Source organism: Oncorhynchus masou, chromosome 9, assembly GCF_036934945.1.
Source record: "Oncorhynchus masou masou isolate Uvic2021 chromosome 9, UVic_Omas_1.1, whole genome shotgun sequence".
In the NCBI taxonomy this organism is placed as follows: domain Eukaryota; kingdom Metazoa; phylum Chordata; class Actinopteri; order Salmoniformes; family Salmonidae; genus Oncorhynchus; species Oncorhynchus masou.
Window position 1 is genome coordinate 16,852,629 of NC_088220.1, and position 22,638 is coordinate 16,875,266.

Sequence of the window (22,638 nt, forward strand, 5' to 3'; positions counted from 1 at the left end):
TGTGGAGCTATAGCCCGCCCTACTTCTCCTAGGGGCCGGTCTGTGGAGCTATAGCCCGCCCTACTTCTCCTAGGGGCCGGTCTGTGGAGCTATAGCCCGCCCTACTCATCCTAGGGGCCGGTCTGTGGAGCTATAGCCCGCCCTACTCCTCCTAGGGGCCGGTCTGTGGAGCTATAGCCCGCCCTACTCCTCCTAGGGGCCAGTCTGTGGAGCTATAGCCCGCCCTACTCCTGGGGATGTTTTGCGCTGATTGATTTGTTGTACAATTGATTTGTGATTTGTGATTTGAATGAAACACCCATGTGATCTGACATGTTTGTTGTTGCTCAGACACTACAGTATGTGTTCACAAAATGGCCACACACACATCGGTGAACTCCAAATGAAATGGGGCCAAACCAGAAACTGTAGAGAGAGCACAGGAGCAGGGTTGGGCGGTTGGGCGAAGTCTACATTCTCTCAGCAGTGGCCCTGGTCCACTCAGATCTAATAATGACGGTGGGTGGGTGTGATGTGTTTGCGTGCGTGCGTCTGTGTGTGCTTGTGTTTTGTGTGTGTATAAACTACATAGTATGTTTTTTTTGTGTTTTACACACCTGGCTAAGGTATTCGGTATCAGTGTAGAGCATGAGAGCGTACGAGGGGCTGTGGGGTATGAGGGGCTGTGGGGTACGTGGGGCTGTGGGGTACGAGGGGCTGTGGGGTACGTGGGACTGTGGGGTACGAGGGGCTGTGGGGTACGAGGGGTTGTGGGGTACGAGGGGCTGTGGGGTACGTGGGACTGTGGGGTACGAGGGGCTGTGGGGTACGAGGGGCTGTGGGGTACGAGGGGCTGTGGGGTACGAGGGGCTGTGGGGTACGAGGGGCTGTGGGGTACGAGGGGCTGTGGGGTACTAGGGGTCGTCTCTGTATATAAGGTTAAAAACATGCAGGGATTTACCACCTGACACACCTCTTCTTCTGCCTCTGCTCTTCCAGCTAGCCCACTGGAGACCTGCGGACACCACCCCCAAATCTAGAGAAGGTACCCCCCCCCCCCGTGATAATCACACCAGCATATATGAACAGGCTGATGATGAGTAACTGTGTGTGTATGAATAACAGAGTTGAGATTCATAAAGTGAGAATGAATACATTATGACTAGATTTGTGATGTGTTAGTCACCTTGTCAAACCTATTCATCGGAAATTTCTGTCTCTCCCTCCCTCCAGTGCGTCGGTGGTTGGAGGTGTACTCTCGGAGTGGTTGTGAGCCCAGGGATACCCTGGTGGAGGTGTGGCGGGAGTTGCCGGGAGAGACGCATCACCTCTTCGTGCCTTCCTGTGTGTCGGTCCGCCGCTGTGGTGGGTGCTGCTCCGACGAGGCACTGGAGTGTGTGCCCTCACTCACACACTCTATCACCATGGAGGTACACACTCACACACTCTATCGCATTGGAGGTACACACTCTCACACTCTATCACCATGGAGGTACACACTCACACACTCTATCACCATGGAGGTACACACTCACACACTCTATCACCATGGAGGTACACACTCACACACTCTATCACCATGGAGGTACACACTCTATCACCATGGAGGTACACACTCACACACTCTATCGCATTGGAGGTACACACTCACACACTCTATCACCATGGAGATACACACTCTATCACCATGGAGGTACACACTCTATCACCATGGAGGTACACACTCTATCACCATGGAGGTACACACTCTATCACCATGGAGGTACACACTCTATCACCTTGGAGGTACACACTCACACACACAGAATGATTTGTAACCGTAGTTTGTGTCTTTGTACTCTGCAGCTAATGAAGACCTCCTTCATGAAGCATGAGCTCACTGAGCTGGACTTCGTTGAGCACAGCCAGTGTGAGTGCAGGTGAGCACACACACACACACACACACAAACACACACACACACACACACACATACACACACACACACACACACACACACACACACACACACACACACACACACACACACACACACACACACACACACACACACACACACACACACACACACACACACACACACACACACTATGCATGACTGCATTCTCCGTGTGTGTCCTCAAATAACCTGCTCTCTTTCCCTGTAGACTAAAAGAGAATCTTCAATCAGCCCCTACCAGGTACAGTACTGTATGTATGTGGCTGTCTGTGTACATTTGTGTTTTGTCTGTGTGTGTGTCTCTTAGTGTGTGTTTGGGTATCTGTTTCTGTGTACTTCTAGCTTAGTGAGTTAGCGTCTTTGTGATGCTCGAGCGCTAGCCTAATATCCCATGGGACAGTTCACCTGCCACTGTCTCCATAGAGATACCTTACCCTTTGTGCTGAGTGAGTGCTCTGAGATTAATTACCAAAGCAGGTCGAAGTTTCTATTTCTATACAACATTATTATTACACCATGTTATTTTATAGTATTTCTGAGAAGACGCTAAGGCAAGGCTACTTTTGCTCTGTCACATGTTTGGAAGCCCCAGCACACCCCTGACCTAGTGGCAGAGTGACTAGCTGGCGTTAGACCAACAGAGCTGGACAGAGGTCAAGGCCCACAGAGAGGGAAAGTTAGGGAAAGAGTGAAAACAGAGGGATAGAGAGAGAGAGTAAAAATAGTTTTTTTTAAATATATTTATTATTTAACCTTTATTTAACTAGGTAAGTCAGTTAAGAACACATTCTTATTTTACAATGACAGCCTAGGAACAATGGGTTAACTGCCTTGTTCAGGGGGAGAACGACAGAATTTTACCATGTCAGCTCGGGGATTCGATCGAGCAACCTTTCAGTTACTGGCCCAAGAGTGAAAGTTTGAAAGGGAGACTGAGGCAGACATTTTATTTTCTAACAAGGCTGTTGGACTTTAAGGGTATCCCACAAAAAATGGAATTAGAGGTATTTAATTTAGTCTATAATGTATCTATTTATATTTTGATCTGCTATTGTGATGTATTGTTGTTTGACACAGATGTATGTCTCTGACTAATAGGCCTGCAAAGCCTCCGAGGAAAGGCAGGAAAAGGGAGAGAGGAAAATCCAAAAGAAAGAAAAGTGGAACTATGTAAGTTCAACTAAACATGCTAAATTAACTCCTGAGTTGTTGCTTCTTTATTTACATAAAGCTTTATGAACAAGTCTAAGCAACTATCTGTTTCTCTGTGGGTACGCACAAGTAATTCCAAGAATATCACTCCACACACAGCAGAAATAGTGAATTCAGCCTTTCTTCTTCAATTCTCCACCCATCATGCTACTGTCAGCTATGTCCTCTTATAGGGGTCAGAGTTCACTCAGTGTCTCTCAGGCCCATCCATCACTCAGATCAGATCCCATTGAGTTACTGGCAGGTGTGTAATCTGCCTAATTTGATGACAATTTGGTGACTCATTTTCTCTGTGGCAACCCAGCCACCACCTCCCTCCCTCTCTCTGTGTGCCAGCCCAGCCTCCACCTCCTCCCTCCCTCTCTCTCTGTGGCAACCCAGCCTCCACCTCCTCCTCCCTCTCTCTCTGTGGCAACCCAGCCACCACCTCCTCCCTCCTTCTCTGTGGCAGCCCAACCACCACCACCACCTTCCTCTCGGTGCCAGCCAAGCCACCACCTCCTCCCTCTCTCTCTGTGGAAACTCAGCCACTACCTCCTCCCTCTCTCTCTGACAACTCAGCCACCACCTCCTCCCTCTCTCTCTGACAAAACAGCCACCACCACCTCCTCTCTCGCTCTCTCTGTGGCAACCCAGCCACCACCTCCTCCCTCCTCTCTGTGGCAACCCAGCCACCACCTCCTCCCTCCTCTCGGTGCCAGCCCAGCCCAGCCACCACCTCCTCCCCCTCTCTGTGGCAACCCAGCCATCACCACCTCCCGCTCTCTCTGTGGCAACCCAGCCACCACATCCTCCCGCTCTCCCTGTGGCAACCCAGCCACCACATCCTCCCTCTCTTTCTGTGGCAGCCCAGCCACCACATACTCCCTTTCTCTTTGTGGCAACCCAGCCACCACATCCTCCCTCTCTCTCTGTGGCAACCCAGCCACCACCTCCACCCTCTCTCTCTGTGGCAGCACAGCCATGTGTCAGCACAGCCACCACCTCCTCCCTCTCTCTCTGTGGCAGCACAGCCACCACCTCCTCCCTCTCTCTCTGTGGCAACCCAGCCACCACCTCCTCCCTCTCTCTCTGTGGCAGCACAGGCACCACCTCGTCCCGCTCTCTCTGTGGCAACCCAGCCATGACCACCGCGCCAGGTCCACACAAAGATGGCCTTTCTGTAGCTGCTTCATAAATTAAATCACTTAATTGAAGAAGTCCATTAGCCTCCCAGACAGGCCAGGGTGAGTTAACTCAGTCATGGGTGGACTCACTTAGACAGACTGAGGTTAACTCCCTAATGGGAATCCCAGCCAATGGCACATTAAAGGGTCTCTCAGACAAGAGGATGTCTACTGCAATGGGCACAAGGACAGCTTTATTCCTCTTGAATCCTATGTGGAACATCAGGTTTGAAAGCCACTGGTGTCTGTTTTAAAGTTGCAGTATTTGTTCTATTCTTCTTACCGCCACAGACCCTCCTCTCCCCCCACTACGCTCTCTCCTCCCCCGACCACCCCGTCTCCCTTGCCAGGCCCTCGATGTACCCCCTGTCCTGGGAGGAAGTGGACACTCGATTTGCATTCGTGTCGGTGTCGCTGCAACGTGACCACAGAGAGCTGCAGTCAGAAAGGGAGGAGGCTCAACCAGCACCTCTGCAGGTCAGTGTCCAGTGACAGCAAACCACCTTCAGAGCCATAGAAGGAGAGCTTGAACCATTAACAGAGATGTGGTATCAACTGTGACCATGCATTACAACCACATTCAAACCTGGCTAAACAACATCCCAACATTACGTATTTAATCAATCTGATCTAAACTCTCTCTCTTGTTTCATTTTTTTGTTTTAGATGTGAGGCCAGGAGGCGGTGATGCTCTTTCTCTCCGCTGGTTCCAGACTCACTCTCATCCATGCTCATCCACTCTCATCCATGCTAAGCAGAAGTCTGGGTAACAAAGAGGAGTGGAGGATGTACCTCTAACTCTCCTCTTCCTTGTCCTCCAGAACCACCAAGTCAGTGCAGTATTACAACGTAAATATATGTACATGTGTGTAGAGCTGTATATGTGTAGTCAGTCTCATCACACAGCTTATTCAGGCGCTTAGCTGCTATCGTCCAGTCAACATGTATGTAACACTCTCCTTCACAAGAGTAAATGATGGGACCAAATGTAAAGCACAGTTTAGATGTCTGGTAACATGAGGGCGATGTGAGGTAGCAAGTCGCCAGGACGTTAGTTGTGGACCAGACAGAATTCAACGATCACACCTCCAATGCTGTATGGGACATTGGGACTTTGGACATGAAGAGGATTTAAAGACTGATCACAGATCAGATTTAACAGACGTGTTCATGTTGAGTTTTGTTGTCTTCATAGACATGGTGGGTCAGTTTTGCCCATGAACTGCTATTGGACTGTTTTGCAGAAAGACAATGGCAACAGACATAATGATCCTGATATTGATAGGTGTGTTATATTTTGTGTACAGGGAGACCCCCGATAGGAGAATGATTCCAGGGTCAAGTCATTAAAGTGCAGTAAGGATATAGAAAAGTGAATGAACATACATGCACACACGCACACATGTACACACACACATGCACACACGTACCAGCTATTTGTTGTGTGTATAAAGCCGTCAGGGATACCCCATGGACCTATAGCTAAGTGAGTTGAATAGCTGCATAGACTGTATCTGTGTGGTCTACACACTAAATGGCACAGATGGGTTAACATGCCACAGTTAGTCTCTCTCATTCACAGCATATGGTCACAGGCTGGATCATTGAGGGGTTTCACAGGCTGAATCACTGAGGGGTTTCACAGGCTGGATCATTGAGGGGTTTCACAGGCTGGATCATTGAGGGGTTTCACAGGCTGGATCACTGAGGGGTTTCACAGGCTGGATCACTGAGGGGTTTTACAGGCTGGATCACTGAGGGGTTTTACAGGCTGGATCACTGAGGGGTTTTACAGGCTGGATCACTGAGGGGTTTCACAGGCTGGATTATTGAGGGGTTTCACAGGCTGGATCACTGAGGGGGTTTACAGGCTGGATCACTGAGGGGGTTTACAGGCTGGATCACTGAGGGGGTTTACAGGCTGGATCACTGAGGGGGTTTACAGGCTGGATCACTGAGGGGGTTTACAGGCTGGATCACTGAGGGGTTTCACAGGCTGGATCACTGAGGGGGTTTACAGGCTGGATCACTGAGGGGTTTCACAGGCTGGATCACTGAGGGGGTTTACAGGCTGGATCACTGAGGGGTTTCACAGGCTGGATCATTGAGGAGGTTTACAGGCTGGATCACTGAGGGGGTTTACAGGCTGGATCACTGAGGGGGTTTACAGGCTGGATCACTGAGGGGTGTTCTGTCATCTGTTTGATTTGGTTTTTGTCTCCATCTCTCCGCTCTGGAGTGAATGAGCTGTTCACGCCGACAGGGCAGTGAGGGGAATGACAATGATGAGGCTTGGCTATGGTCCAAAAGGGTTCACACACATACACACACTTCTGATTAGAAATGAATGCAATATAAGAGTCTAAATAAGTCCAAATGTTTGTTTCTGTTTAATTCTCTTTGTAGAATTTGTTATATTTTGGCATAATTTTGTCCAGTTGACTTATTAGATGTTGTATATTGTGGAATGTTTCTTTGTTTTGTTTTTATTTGTCCATAATCCGTCTACATAAAGAGTCCCTCTGGGTGGCCGACAAAGACCACTAGGTAGACATCAGGCATTTAAACATATCGCCACCTGTGTAGAATTTTAAACAGGGAGAGAGTTCTCAATGGCAACAAAATAGGACACAATATACATTCTAATGGGTAACTAAAATAATCACCAGAAAAATGATGTCTAGCAAATACACATTCCCACTGCAGTAAAAATAAACCATTTAGTTCTCTGTCTGTGTGGGATATGTAGAGCTGTGAGGTTAGGATACAGCTACAATATTTGTTAGAACCCCATTCAACACTGAAAATAGTTAATTTCTACTTAACATTGTTCAAGCTTCCAATCTGTACCTCTTCTTAGCAGTGCTGGAACCCCACTAATGTAATTCCTGAGCCTGTGTCACATTCCAAATGTTATTCCACTGACATTCCTTTTTATATTGTCCTTTCATTTCAAACTCAGTCTGAAAAGTCTCTTTTCACTAAGCAATACGTATGGTCTCTGATTCACTAAGCAATACGTATGGTCTCTGATTCACTAAGCAATACGTATGGTCTCTGATTCACTAAGCAATACGTATGGTCTCTGATTCACTAAGCAATACGTATGGTCTCTGATTCACTAAGCAATACGTATGGTCTCTGATTCACTAAGCAAAACGTATGGTCTCTGATTCACTACGTATGGTCTCTGAAAACGTATGGTCTCTGATTCACTAAGCAAAACGTATGGTCTCTGATTCACTAAGCAAAACGTATGGTCTCTGATTCACTAAGCAAAACGTATGGTCTCTGATTCACTAAGCAAAACGTATGGTCTCTGATTCACTAAGCAATACGTATGGTCTCTGATTCACTAAGCAATACGTATGGTCTCTGATTCACTAAGCAATACGTATGGTCTCTGATTCACTAAGCAATACGTATGGTCTCTGATTCACTAAGCAATACGTATGGTCTCTGATTCACTAAGCAATACGTATGGTCTCTGATTCACTAAGCAAAACGTATGGTCTCTGATTCACTAAGCAATACGTATGGTCTCTGATTCACTAAGCAATACGTATGGTCTCTGATTCACTAAGCAATACGTATGGTCTCTGATTCACTAAGCAATACGTATGGTCTCTGATTCAGAGACTGAGATGATCATATGAGTATTTTAGCTGAAGTTGTAGCAGATTCCTCTCCAAAATATGAGATAAAACTCTGATAACATATCAGCGACTCTTCTGAACTCTGCCTGTTAACAGATATATAGCTGAGGGATTTGTGAGCTGTATGTGACGTGTGTCTGAATTCAGGCTCTGAGGTTGGTCCTGTGAGGGCAGTCCGACCAGACACAGCTCTACTGAATGTGCCTCCCCTCCCTATAGCTGGAAGCATCTGTGAGCTCCTCTCCTCTGAATGGTGGCCAATGAATGCCAACCCAAAACCCCCAAGGTATATTTCGCAAAGCGTCATTGTTAAGCTGTGTGTTGGTCCACAGGAAACTTGGCAGTTACAGAAAGACACTTCTAGAAGGGACTAAATGCTCTATTCAAGCAGTAGTATACTACCCATGTCCATGACATAGTCTAAATGAATGTGCTGGTTGCTCCTCTTGTCTGCACACACCTAGTCTTCCCTCAACCACCTTGTTGTAGACCCACAAGTTGGACAAAGCGAGTCTAGCAGATACCCTATCTACTGTAGACTGTCCAGGTAGACCTATTCTAGCCCCCATGGTCTTATACTCAGCTATAGCAGGCAGACCCTGACTAAACATACATAATAATGTCTTATATCCAACCACCATCTTGTGTATGATGTAGAGCATACTTTAGAATGTTGTGTAATTCATTCCAACTATACTCCCATGTTAGACTGTACAAATGCATTGTGATGTGTATATCACTGATACTATTTATGCTGCTACACCTTTTGTGCCCAATCTGATGTAAGTGTGCAACTGTCTGTACCATGCAGAGTAGGCCTATATTATGTCTGATTAATCAACTCGATGTCTATGTAAACAAAGCATACTGTCCTATTGAAGATGTTAATACTACCAGGAAATGTTCAAAACAACCATGATACAATGTTCCAGATATTATTAAATGAAACGTGTTATTTTTCGTAAAAGGTATTGCTATTGGTAGTCTCTCCAATGTCCTTCCCGTGAACACTTTGACGTCAGCGCTTATTTGCCACCCTTCCTCCTCCCTTTTCTTCATTCCTCTCTTCCCTTTCATCTCCTGAACAGTAATGAAAGATAAACAGGTGGATGATTAGAGTGACACCCTGGGAGTGAAGGACGGAGGGATATAGAGTGTGTGAGTGACGTGATATGAGAAATAATATTGCCTCTCCTCCTCACATGAACTGTGCTGAATCAGCCACACGTGTGTGTGTGTGTGTGTGTGTGTGTGTGTGTGTGTGTGTGTGTGTGTGTGTGTGTGTGTGTGTGTGTGTGTGTGTGTGTGTGTGTGTGGGAGGGGGGGGTCTACGTCACTGTCTGTGTGTGTACTGCTGAGTGGCAATTGTTTTCATCTTCAAACGAGTGATGATAATGTGATTTTATGGGAATATACTCAATTGTCCTCGTATTGACTTTCCATGTCAGAGGTTGTGAGGCAGTGACAGTGCAATTTCCATTAGCAGATGTTATCTTGGCCTCTACGAGGAGTAATGCTTTCCAATCCAGTCTCTCGCTCTTGCTCTCTCTCTCTCTCTCTCTCTCTCTCTCTCTCTCTCTCTCACTTTCCTCTTCTATCTCTTGCAGTGATGCAGTTCATCTTTTGGGGTCCTCCCCACCCTGAGATAGGCAGCTCTTTCCATCTGTCTCTCACTCTCTCTCTCTCTCTCGCTCTCTCACTCTCTCTCTCTTTCCTCTTCTATCTCTCTCAGTGATGCAGTTCATCTTTTGGGGCCCACACTGATAGAAAGACAGAGTGGGCTCCAGTGAGAGTGAGCTCAAGGCCGATGCTGCCTGGCCTACCTGTCTCGAAGGGCATCCTGCCAGTGACTAAATATAGACGCCTGCACAAGATTAGGGGAACAGAGGGAGAGAGGGAGGAAGAGAGAGTGACTCATCCATCAGGAGACAAGGATTCATCTATTTTCTTTTGTAAAAACGTTGTCTACTCTCTGAAAATGCCCCAGAACCTTGCCATGTTGGTGAAGAGTAATATTGGAACTTACTGTGTCTGCTACGATGGTGATGCCCCTGAGAACCAATGACTTGTTGTGATGTGTCCCTGAAACTCCTCATCCTCCTCTCTCTCTCTCTCTCTCCTTTACTCCCTATCTTTCTTTCTCGCTCGCTCCCCTCTCTTTCTCTCTTTCAATTAAATTCAGACGGCTTTATTGGCATGGGAAATATGTTTCCAAAGGAATAGAGACATTTCAAATGTCTAATTATGACTATATACAGTGTTGTAACAATGTACAAATAGTTAAATTACAAAAGGGAAAATAAACATAAATATGGGTTGTATTTACAAGGGTGTTTGTTCTTCACTGGTTGCCCTTTTCTTGTGGCAACAGGTCACACATCTTGCTGCTGTGATGGCATACTGTTGTATTTCACCCAATAGATATGGGAGTTTATCCAAATTGGATTTGTTGGGTCTGTATAATCTGAGGGAAATATGTGTCTTTAATATGGTCATACATTTGGTAGGAGGTTATGAAGTGCAGCTCAGTTTTCACCTCATTTTGTGGGCAGTGTGCACAAAGCCTGACTTACTTGAGAGCCAGGTCTGCCTATGGCAGACTTTCTCAATAGCAAGGCTATGCTCACTGAGTTTGTACATAGTCAAAGCTTTCCTTAATTTTGGGTCAGTCACAGTGGTCAGGTATTCTGCCACTGTGTACTCTCTGTTTAGGGCCAAATAGCATTCCAGTTTGCTCTGTTGTTTTGTAAGTTCCTACCAGTGTGTTGTCGTGTCTTTACTATCATTAAATTGAAGACTTAGTTTTTATCAGATTCTCTGTAATTAGTATTACACGATCAAACTGATTAATCATGTAACTGCAATTAACTAGAAAGTTGGGACACCAAGGAAAATATTCAGATGACAAAGTTAGCATTTCCTAAAATAACTTTTCAGATATTTTCATAATTGATCCAGAGTCTTCTGATTAATGAATTATTTACTTTACCTCACGTTAGTCTCATTCCAAACGTCGTAAATTGTTGGTTATCTGCACAAACCCTGTCTTCACTATGAGTCATCCATACATCAATTGTCTTAAATCATTTATTTATTACTAACTAAGTAATTCACAGAATTGCATAAACAAAACAACAAAGTAAATATGGTTACATGAAATGATAGCAGAATGTGCCCTAGTGGGCTAAACCGGCATGGCGGCTTGTTAGACAAAAGGGGAAGTGGGGGTCGACTAAGAAGTCACTACAGAGTGATAATTATAACAATTGAAATGCTAATCCTTTGCACATGAACACTCACTCATTCGGGAACAATTGCAATCAATATATATATATATATTTACGCTCAGTGTGTCGTCTTGATCGCTGTTGAAAAGTTAGTTTCTGTTGGACAGTTTTCGTCCTCTCTCTCTCTCTGTGGTTAGGATGGATCGTTCAAAGTAACATTAATTAGTTTTGTTATAGAATGGATGTTTCAGCGGTTGTCGTTCTTTGCGTTCAATGATACCGAATTCCTAGCTGCAGACTAGTAATTAATATCAAAGACTTGTTCTTATTCTGTCGGTATCGATAGTCTAAGAGTTTAACCACGTGGTATGGTTAAAAGATTCAGCAATGATCTGCAACCTTTGTACTCCCTTGATTGAGGGAAACATGGTCTGGTTGAGGAATTCTCAAGATTGGGTTTTTATTTGGAATTGCAGAAAAGGGGCTGTCCCAGGATGCCTGACCCTAACTGGGCTCATGGGCAGTCCTCTGATTTAGTTAAACTCAAAAGGGAATTGGAGTTTCCTTCATTAAACAGTCCAAAATCACATTACACAATTTTACAAACAGTATCATACTCACTCATTCATCTTATACAACAATTAGATGTAAACCTCATATCTGAGGCTATTATATAAACAGCGTTATGGTAATGTGGCCGCACCGTCTCCCATGAGCTTCCCCAAGTTGTAACAAACGGACCAGTTCATAGCTGGATTCTTCACCGATAATTTATACCTTCTCCGGAATGTAAACGTTGTTCGGACCTCAAGTTCTGTGAGGTGGAAGAAACTCCTTTGTTCTCTATGAAACTTTACTCTATCTCTATACTGTGTGGCCATGAGGAGATCCTCAGGAATTTACGACCTCTCTCTGACCACAGCAGCCTAGTTGAAGGAGGAAAGGGGGAGGCAGGGAGAGGAGGATGGGGCTTGCTGTACCCAAAGAGGGCAACGTCATGACAGTGTTAAGTAATTTTCTTTTTCTCATGATTTGGTTGGGTCTAATTGTGTTGCTGTCCTGGGGCTCTGTGGGGCTTGCTTAGGGGACTTTTCTCCAGGTTATCTCTCTAGGTGATTGCTTTGTTATGCAAGGTTTGGGAATCGCTTCATTTTAGGTGGTTGTAGAATTTTGATAATTAGCGGTTATCAACCTAATTCTGCTCTACTTGCATTATTTGGTGTTTTACGTTGTACACAGAGTATATTTTTGCAGAATTGTGCATGCAGAGTCTCAATTTCGTGTTTGTCCCATTTTGTGAACTCCTGGTTGGTGAGTGGACCCCAGACCTCACAACCGTAAAGGGCAATGGGTTCCTTAACTGATTCAAGTATTTTATCTTCCTTTTGACGGCATAGAAGACCCTTCTTGCCTTGTCTATCAGATCGTTCAGAGCTTTGTGGAAGTTACCTGTGGCGCTGATGTTTAGGCCCAGGTATGTATAGTGTTTTTTGTTCTCTAGGGCAATGGTGTCTAGATGGAATTTTTATTTGTGGTCCTGGTAACTGGATCATTTTTGGAACACCATTATTTTTGTCTTACTGAGATTTACTGTCAGGGCCCAGGTCTGACAGAATCTGTGCAAAAGATCTAGGTGCTGCTGTAGGCTCTCCTTGGTTGGGGATAGAAGCACCAGATCATTAGCAAACAGTAGTCATTTGACTTCAGATTCTAGTAGGGTGAGGCTGGGTGCTGCAGACTGTTTTAGTGCTCTCGCCAATTTGTTGATATATATGTTGAAGAGGGTGGGGCTTAAGCTGCATCCCTGTCTCACCCCATGGCCCTGTGGAAAGAAATGTGTGTGATGTATAATGTTGTATATTTCTCCCCAACACCGCTTTCCATCAATTTGTATAGCAGACTCTCATACCAAATTGAGTCAAAAGCTTTTTTGAAATCAACAAATAATGAGAAGACATTGCTTTTGCTCTCTCTCTCTATCCTTCACTCCCCCCTCTCTCTCTCCTCTCTCTCTTTCTCTTTCTCTCTCTCTATCCTTCACTCCCTATTTCACCCCCCTCTCTCTTTCTCTCTTTCTCTGTCTCTCTCTCTGTCTCTCTCTGGGAAAGTGGTTTCCTGTATTTTTCCCATTTTCTCTGTGTGGAGTAGTGCTATATTTTTCTAATGATAAACTTCAGGCTTGTTTTCCTCTGCTTTTGTAGCAGCAGCTGTGTTGAAGCAGGTAGTTGACGGTATCTGAACTGTGTGTGTTGTTAGATGGTATCTGTGTGTGGGAGAGGGAGAGAGAGTGCATGTCATTGTAGGCCTACAATGTGTGTATGTTCTGTGTGTTGACTATGGCCAACCATGTCTCTCTGACAGGAAGATGAATGATGTTTTAAGTCCCCTGTGACTTTGGTGAACAAAAGAAAATACAATCAGTGTTATCTGTTACGGAAACATGCATCGCTGTGCTGCTTTGACTCATTGTTTAAAAATGATCATTTTAGAGAACATAGAAGCCAATAGAAGATGAATTACAGATTCTAGTAGGGTGATATTGTAAAATGTATTTACAATATTAATGTACTCAAATATTGTTTAGTTTTTTCCCCTGCATTATCAGAGAACATAGGCTTTTATCACAGAAAGGATTGAGGTGGGCGGAGAGTCTAGGTTATAGGGAAAGAGAGGAGAGGGTATAGGAGAGGAGCAGGGGAGAAGATAGGTGAGGACATAGTTGTGGTCTGAACATGCCAGCTCTTGTTGAGGTAAAGATGTGGGAGCCAGTAGGTATAGAATGAGATCTGAGCAAGTCCTGTATGTTATCTCCCTACCTGTATTCATCTGTGTAGCTATGTCGCCTTCCCTCTGTTTGTCTCCCTCCCTTCCCCTCTCACATTCTGGAGTTTGGTATTCACTGTTATCTTCACTATACTCTGTAAGGGCCACACTATCTTCGCATATCTTTCCTTTCACCATAGTGTTACATTTAACTGGTTCATAACATTTAATTTTCAATTACTGAAATGTTTTCCCGTATGAAGCAGGTTTCAAATGAATACAGTCTAGTCCCTTGAGGGCAAGAAGGAGATGTATGTTAGTAAAAGTGCAATATTATCATAAAGAGACATACTTGGAAAACGGAGGATGAATGGAAGGGGAAAAGAGTCAGAGGGAGAGAGTGAGGGAGGTAGATGGTGAGCTTGAGTTGGTTGAAGATGGTGGGAAAAGGGAGATGGTTTGTCGAAGAAGAATGGAGGAAAATGTAAGCAGAGCAAGCCATACGCCGGATCTACATCTGGAGGAGAAATAGAAGTGAATGAGGGTGAATTATTCAAGGTGGCAGGTGTGTGGAAGTTCTCGAAGTGAATTATCCAAGATGGCAGGTGTACTGAAGTTCTCGAAGTGAATTATCCAAGATGGCAGGTGTGTGGAAGTTCCCGAAGCCCGAGGCTTTGCACAGATGGTCAGGATAAAGATGAGTCTGTGATGGTAGGAGTGTTGAAGTTGCCAGATGGTCAGGATAAAGATGAGCCCGAGGCTTTGCACAGATGGTCAGGATAAAGATGAGTCTGTGATGGTAGGAGTGTTGAAGTTGCACAGATGGTCAGGATAAAGATGAGTCTGTGATGGTAGGAGTGTTGAAGCCCGAGGCTTTGCACAGATGGTCAGGATAAAGATGAGTCTGTGATGGTAGGAGTGTTGAAGTTCCCGAAGCCAGAGGCTTTGCACAGATGGTCAGGATAAAGATGAGTCTGTGATGGTAGGAGTGTTGAAGTTCCCGAAGCCAGAGGCTTTGCACAGATGGTCAGGATAAAGATGAGTCTGTGATGGTAGGAGTGTTGGTTCCCGAAGCCAGAGGCTTTGCACAGATGGTCAGGATAAAGATGAGTCTGTGATGGTAGGCGTGAGAGTTTGAGAAAGTGGATCCCTGCCTTTTGGCTGATCCATACAGCACATTTGGTATTCAGACCCATTGACTTATTCCACATGTTGTTTCTTTACAGGCTTATTCAAAAATAATCTTCAGCAGGTTTTCATCAAGGATCTCCCTGTACATTGCTCCGTTCATCTTTTCCTCGACCCTGACTGGTCTCCCAGTCCCACCCTCTGAAAAACATCTCCACAGCATGATGCTGCCAACACCATGCTTTACCGTAGGGATGGTGTCAAGTTTCCTCCAGATGTGATGCTTGGTATTCAGGCCAAGGAGTTCAATCTTGGTTTCATCAGACCAGAGAATCTTGTTTCTCCTTTAGATGCCTTTTGGCAAACTCAAAGTGGGCTGTCGTGACTTTTACTGAGGAGTGGCTTCTGTCTGGCCTCTCTATCATAAAGGCTGCATTGGTGGAATGCTACAGAGATGGTTGTCCTTCTGGAAGGTTCTCCCATCTCCACAGACTGATCATCAGGTTCTTGGTCACCTCAATGACCATGGCCCTTCTCCCCCGATTGCTCAGTTTGGCCTGGGCGGTCAGCTCTAGGAAGTGTTTTGGTGGTTCCAAACTTCTTCCATTTAAGAATGATGGAGGCCACTGTGTTCTTGGGGACCTTCAATGCTGCAGACAGTTTTTGGTACCCTTCCCCAGTTCTGTGCCTCAACACAATCCTGTCTCGGAGCTCTACGGACAATTCCTTTGACCTCATGGCTTGGTTTTTGCTCTGACATGCACTGTCAACTGTGGGACCTTTATATAGACAGGTGTGTGCCTTTCCAAATCATGTTCAATCAATTGAATTTACCACAGACTGACTCAAAGTTGTAGAAATATCTCAAGGATGATCAATGGAAACAGGATGCACCTGAGCTCAATTTTGAGTCTCATAGCAAGGGTCTGAATAGGTACGTAAATAATGTATTTTGGTTTTTAATATTTAATGCATTTGCAAAAAAATCTATAAACCTGTTCTTGCTTTGTCCGTGTGTTGATTGGTGAAGAAAAAATAAACAATTTAATACATTTTAGAATAAGGCTGTAACGTCACAAAATGTGGAAGAAGTCAAGGGGTCTGAATACTTTACAAATGCACTGTATGTGGTTACAAGGTGGGTGAAAATGGAGTTGGGTGCTGTGGAATTGGTGAAGGTAACCCGAAGAGGTCTTGTGATAATTGTTTGTGTTTGTCCCACAAAGTGATGTTGGGATATTTCAGTTATCCTCTGAGCTTTTGTACCGAATCCATTACGTTGTCTCAAGTGTCAAGCTTCTGGGCATGTGGCATTAGTGTAGGGGGCAGGTTCCGAGGTGTGAGAAGTGTGTAGAAGGGCATGAGACAAAGGAAAGTGTTCTATTGGGGAAAGAAGCTATATGTGTTAATTGTAAGGGTGCCCATGGGGCTGGGGATCAGAAGTGTCTGGTCCAAGAGAAGCAGATTGAGGTTACCAGGGTTAGTACAGAGGGTGTTGTATGCTGAGGCAGTGAAGAAAGTAGAGGAAGATGGGTCAAAAGGGAGGGATCCTGAGAGGATTTGTGTGAGTAGTAGATCTATGCCAGTAGAGGGATAGGGAAATTAGTGATGTATTTAACAACAACAAAAAATGGAACCTTATTTAATTAGGCAAGTTAGTTAAGAGCAAAGTATTATTTACAATGACTGCCTTACAGGGAGGATCTGCCCCTTAAATTTTCACCTAAAATGACATACCCAAATCTGACTGTGCAGTTAGATGAACAAGAATTTAAGCTTTCATATATCAGATATGTCTGTCCTGGGAAATTGTATTATTACTTATGTAACGGATGTGAAATGGCTAGCTAGTTAGCGGGGTGCGTGCTAATAGCGTTTCAATCGGTGACGTCACTCGCTCTGAGACCTTGAAGTAGTTGTTCCCCTGCTCTGCATGGGCCGTGGCTTTTGTGGAGCCAGAGGTAACGATGCTTCGTGGGAGGCAGTTGTTATATGGGGAGAGGGTCTCTGGTTTGAGCCCAGGTAGGGGCGAGGAGAGGGATGGAAGCTATACTGTTACACTTACAACCTCATGCTAATCGCATTAGCTTGCGTTAGCTCAACCGTCCGGTGGGGGACCCACCGATCCTGAAGAAGTTTTAACTGCCATGTTCAGGGGCAGAACAACAGATTTTTACCTTGTCAGCTCGGGGATTTGATCCAGCAACCATTCGTTACTGGCCCAACGCTCTAAACACTAGGCTACCTGCCGCATCAGTAAGATTGGATGAAATGTAAGTCACAGAAAATAAAGGTTGTAGAGGCACCTGCAGAGAAGTATTTGGGTGTACGAGATTTCATATCAGAAGAGTTACAGGGTGTAGAGTTGTGGTTTCTCGTTCTTCCAGGCCCTTGGCCTGAGGTAGGAGTAGATAGGTTTAAGTAGTGGCATTGGGTGGGTTAGATGGGAAGGTATTTGTTTATGATCATTTTTTTTTCCTTTTCCAAGCCAGGTATAAGGGATTTTATACCCCAGTCTAGTCGGTGGCAGTAACGCAACATGTATTGTATGTCAACCGCCTTTAAACCTAGAAGAAACAATAACAAACAGCAAGTTGGCTTGAATACTGCTTTAGTTGACATATGTTTACAAAACATAACATATGGCGACATCTGGTGGTGTATTTTGGCTGGGGCTCAAGCAGTGGTGGACGTGGCAATGACGTCAGCTTCCGGAAATGACCCGGATTCAAACTTTCATTCCATCAGACTCGGCTTGCTAAAAACATCGACATATCTGTGAAGTCTTGTGGAAGTTCGCGAATAGTAAGTTGAATTTTATAACGTTTATCGAGTAAAACTAGATATATACGTTTGATTTGAGGGGTTATGAGATAAAGTTTTCGTTCTTCAAACAAAACATTCAAGCCACGTCGCTAGGGTTAGCAAAACATAATCAGCTGTGATGGAGTCGACTCTTTAAATAACGTCAGCTTGGAGTAACGAAATAGCTCAATGCCTAAGACCATGTATATGACAACAGTTTTTTTTCTAGCTAATCTTAGCAATAATTTGATATTGTATTACTGTCATGCCAGTGTCTGGTAACGTTTCTATTTCAGTGGTAATGTTGGCTATGCTAACATTAGCTAACTTGCTACTAGCTAGCTATTATGTGGGGGGGCAAGCTGAATTTCTAAATAAAACCGAGACGTAGTATTGGTAAATATCTAACTAGATAATTAAGTTATTTAGGCAGCGCGGGGCATCGGTGACCACCTAGCAAAATGTCACTTTACTTGAATTCGTTTCTGTTCCTCCTATCAGTACAGATGTGTGTACATTGATTATGTATATGTGAACATCAATGGACACGGATCGACGCCTCGCTGTTAGGAGTTGACGTCAGGAGGTGTAGCGACTTTCCACGGAGCACGGACCGTCTCCAGGACACTACCAAGATCATTCAGACCCTTCCTGGTCATATACCTGCACCAGGATGACGTGCAGGGATCGCACCAATGAGTTTCAGTCCGCTTGCAAATCCCTACAGACCAGACAGGTATGTAGGTATGGGAGACCCAAGGGCAGTGATGTTGAAGTAGCCAAATGATAGTTTCTTATGCATTTTCCCTCATGTAATCTGGAACCATGATCACTATTTTCATGCTTCTCTCTCGTTCTGCAGAATGGTGTTCAGCCCACCAAGCCGGCCCTCAGTGCTCTCAAGCAACGCAGTGACTTCACCCTCATGGCCAAGTGAGTCCAACTGCCAGTGCCACTGCCACCAATCTCACCCAAAGAGCCAGCCAACTAATTTACAGTGCACAACCCATTTTCTCAGAGGTGTCGCTGACACTTGTGTGTCTGGTTTGAAGTTTAGTAAATAGCCAGTTGTTGCTGTTAGTTTCTCCATGGTGTTTTGATCACATTGTAGCTCAGTGTGATCTCTTTGGAATGCAGTCTGTTCTTTTCTGTTATCTTACAAATCAAATTGTATTGGTTGCATACACATATTTACCAGATGTTATGGCAGGTCCTGTGAAATGCTTATGTTTCTAGCTCCAACAGTGCAGTAATACCTAACAATACAAAACACACATCTCAAAAAGAAGAAATATCAGAACGACCAAGGTCAGATTCCGGAATATAAATATATATTTATGCATACAATGGTGTGTATGGACCGTATATGAATAGATAAAGTGTGTACTGCAGTAGTTATATAGGATGAGCCTTGACTAGAATACAGTATATACATATGAAGTGGGTGAAACAGTATGTGTTCCATGACAATGTACATAGGGCAGAAGTTTCTAAGGTGCAGGGTAAAGTACCTGCACCTTCATGCAGCTATGTACATGCGTTAGCAGATTCCTTTCACTGTTTTCATGTTTTGGCCCATGACTGATGCCAATCTCCTGTTGTTTTGAATCCCTCCAGGAGAATAGGAAAAGACCTGAGTAATACGTTTGCTAAACTAGAGAAACTCACTATATGTAAGTATATAGCAATATTTATGTTTTAACATTTCTCATGAATAACAATTTTGAGTAACTTGTTTTGTCAAAGTTCTGGATATATGACTGTTTTGACCTTTTTAGTGGCTAAAAGAAAATCTCTATTTGATGACAAGGCAGTGGAGATTGAAGAGTTAACCTACATCATCAAGCAGGTGAGATTTTTTTGTTTTGTTTTTGCGTTGACACAGATACCATAACAGTCGGCTGTCTCTCGTCATTAATGGCAAACATGATGACCAGTCAGTCAGGTGGAATCTCTAGTCAAGAGGCAAACTTGTCTGTTTTAGTGGGCGCAGTCGATGTGTAACCGCTCTGTGCCCCGTTTGACTCCCTCCGCCTGTCTCCCACTATTCCCCTCTCAGGACATTAACAGCCTGAACAAGCAGATAGCCCAGCTGCAGGATCTGATCCGTTCACGTGGAGCTCCCAGCGGCAGACACATCCAGACCCATTCCAACACCATCGTCGTCTCCCTGCAGGTCTGACTGCCAGTGCCTCTCTACTGCATTATGTAACTGGTGTGGATGAGTAAAATGATGTAGCCATATGAAACCTGAGGATTTAATAATCAACAACCAGATTTTTGTTTTGTTGCAGTCCAAACTGGCATCCATGTCCAATGACTTCAAGTCGGTTCTAGAAGTAAGAACAGAGGTAAGATTCACTGGAACTTTCTGTCACTGAACCTGAAGAATTCTAATAATGCTAGGTTGAGATTATCGTTCTTTCTCTTTCGTTCTCTTTCAATTTGATTGAAGGGATTTATTGGCATGGGAAACATATGTTAACATTGCCAAAGCAAGTGAAGTAGATAATAAACAATAAAAATGTACAGTAAACATGACACTCTGTCCCTCTCTGTCTCTAGAACCTGAAGCAGCAGAAGAGCAGGAGAGAACAGTTCTCTCAGCCTCCTATCTCCTCTTCTTCTCCTCTCCTCGCCAACAACTTCAGTAAGATAGAACACCATGTTTATCTCACCTTCAGCCTCTCATTCCTACACCAGATAACTTCACAAATGTCTCTTGGAATTTCATCACCAAACTTTTAAACTGACCATCTCCTCTGCCAGAGAGTTCAGTGTTGATGCAGGATGAGTCCAGGAGTATGGGGGGTGAGGTGGCAATCAACATGGACAACCAGTCTAACCCTCTACAGCTCCAGCTCATTGATGAGCAGGTACAAACACTTTATTACCTGTATTGTGTCTGTCAGTGTTACTATAATGCTTTTTCTCTGTGGTGCAGGACTCATACATCCAGAGCCGTGCAGACACCATGCAGAACATTGAGAGCACCATCGTAGAGCTGGGTTCCATCTTCCAGCAACTGGCGCATATGGTGAAGGAGCAGGAGGAGACTGTACAGAGGTGAGGGAGGGAGAGAGACGTGGGGGGGAACAGAGGAGGAACTTTGAGATGCTTGAGCACTGCCAGATCTTTATCTAAAGCCCTATGTGTTTGTTCCTGTCCTCCCCTGTAGGATTGATGCTAACGTGGAGGACACTCAGCTCAACGTGGACATGGCTCACACAGAGATCCTAAAGTACTTCCAGTCTGTGTCCTCCAACCGCTGGCTTATGGTCAAGATTTTCCTCGTCCTCATTGTCTTCTTCATCGTCTTTGTGGTTTTCCTCGCCTGAGCAGGGAGAAACGACAGCGACAGAAGGGAATCATGAAGAAGAGAAGGAAGGAGGGGGGGGGGTCTGAGGTTGTGTCACTCCTAGTGTCTCTTCTGATAGGTTGTGTCACTCCTATAAAACAGTGGTCGAGCAATAGTTCAGGTGGGGTCATGCTGTCTGAAATAAGACCATGGGAAAGCTTGGACTGAGATGAGGGGTTGCCACGGCACCGGGGCAGTGGGAATGGAGTGTTATTGGACGGTTTGGGACTTGAGGTCCAGCAGACCAACAAATTATAGTAGTTCTCCCCCCACAGAGATTAAGGAACTACCTGTAATGAAAAGGATATGGTATCGAAACACTTTATAGTATGACCAGAATTCTTGTCATTCTGTTCTTTGTTACTTTAGAGACTAAATCATCATAAAACATTTAATCAAAAATTGCTATTTAATGGTTTGATTCTGCAAACTAGTTTTGGTTTTTGGTTAATTTTATTTTATGCCTCGTAGTGTTGATTGGTGGTAAGACAGGAAGGGCTTACTCATTAACTTCCTGTCTAAGCACACAAAATACTGGAGTTTTCTTTCTCATATTGTAATTATGTATTCTAGTTTTTGTTTCTCATTCTTATCCTCTTATTAAAGAGAGGGACTTTAAGCACTTCTCGCTCTATCATTCGCACCACGCATGAGTGAAAACATTTTTTGTTTTGTTGGGGGACTTTCAAGCTTTCAAGCTTCCTTATTTGCCAAATGGGTACTTTCAATTTCAAAGAAATGTGACGACACCTGTGGTATGAGCTGTTGTTTTATGAAGTAAAGGAGGGTTAAAGGTGGTTTAACCTGAAGAGGACATTCCCTTCATAGATCCAATCATAAACACAATGTGACGAGTCCGACCCAAACAGTTTATAACAAGTTACATAACACTGTTATTGCAGAATGAACAGTTTCGATGATCTGCTTTACCTGCCAGCAAGTCAGCTGGGGTCACTTTGAATACTGTTACCTGTTGTGTGTCCCAAATGCCACTTCCTATACAGTGCACTACTTTGATCAGAGCTTTATGGGCCCTGGACAAAAGTAGTGTACTAAATAGGGAATCGGATGGGTCTCAAATGGCACCATATGTCATTACTTTGTATTGTCACTTGAGAGAAACCCTTATTAACAGGTTATAACAGCTGCTATTAACAGGTTATAACAGCTGCTATTAACAGGTTATAACAGCTGCTATTAACAGGTTATAACAGCTGTTATTAACAGGTTATAACAGCTGCTATTAACAGGTTATAACAGCTGTTATTAACAGGTTATAACAGCTGTTATTAACAGGTTATAACAGCTGCTATTATATAACAGCTGCTATTAATAACAGCTGCTATTAACAGGTTATAACAGCTGCTATTAACAGGTTATAACAGCTGCTATTAGGTTATAAGCTGC

At 44.3% G+C, this 22,638-nt stretch overlaps 2 protein-coding genes across 2 annotated transcripts in view; both read left to right on the forward strand.

Moving 5' to 3' along the window:
• Positions 1-7,335, forward strand: part of vegfba (vascular endothelial growth factor Ba) — a 10,761-nt gene extending 3,426 nt beyond the window's left edge. The window contains exons 2-8 of the mRNA XM_064973310.1: positions 979-1,024; positions 1,213-1,409; positions 1,825-1,898; positions 2,125-2,157; positions 3,015-3,086; positions 4,586-4,771; positions 4,961-7,335. Of these exons, the coding sequence (XP_064829382.1) occupies positions 979-1,024; positions 1,213-1,409; positions 1,825-1,898; positions 2,125-2,157; positions 3,015-3,086; positions 4,586-4,771; positions 4,961-4,982 (630 nt within the window). The 3' untranslated portion in view covers positions 4,983-7,335. The remainder of the gene's footprint in view (positions 1-978; positions 1,025-1,212; positions 1,410-1,824; positions 1,899-2,124; positions 2,158-3,014; positions 3,087-4,585; positions 4,772-4,960) is intronic.
• Positions 7,336-17,762: 10,427 nt separating this feature from the next.
• On the forward strand, positions 17,763-21,853 carry LOC135545590 (syntaxin-5-like). Its single transcript, XM_064973311.1, has 11 exons — positions 17,763-17,873; positions 18,375-18,609; positions 18,736-18,806; positions 19,491-19,546; positions 19,652-19,722; positions 19,933-20,049; positions 20,168-20,224; positions 20,439-20,523; positions 20,643-20,749; positions 20,818-20,939; positions 21,052-21,853. The coding sequence occupies exons 2-11, from the start codon at positions 18,547-18,549 to the stop codon at positions 21,209-21,211; spliced, it is 909 nt and encodes a 302-aa protein (XP_064829383.1). The 5' UTR covers positions 17,763-17,873; positions 18,375-18,546; the 3' UTR covers positions 21,212-21,853.
• Positions 21,854-22,638: the final 785 nt, after the last annotated feature.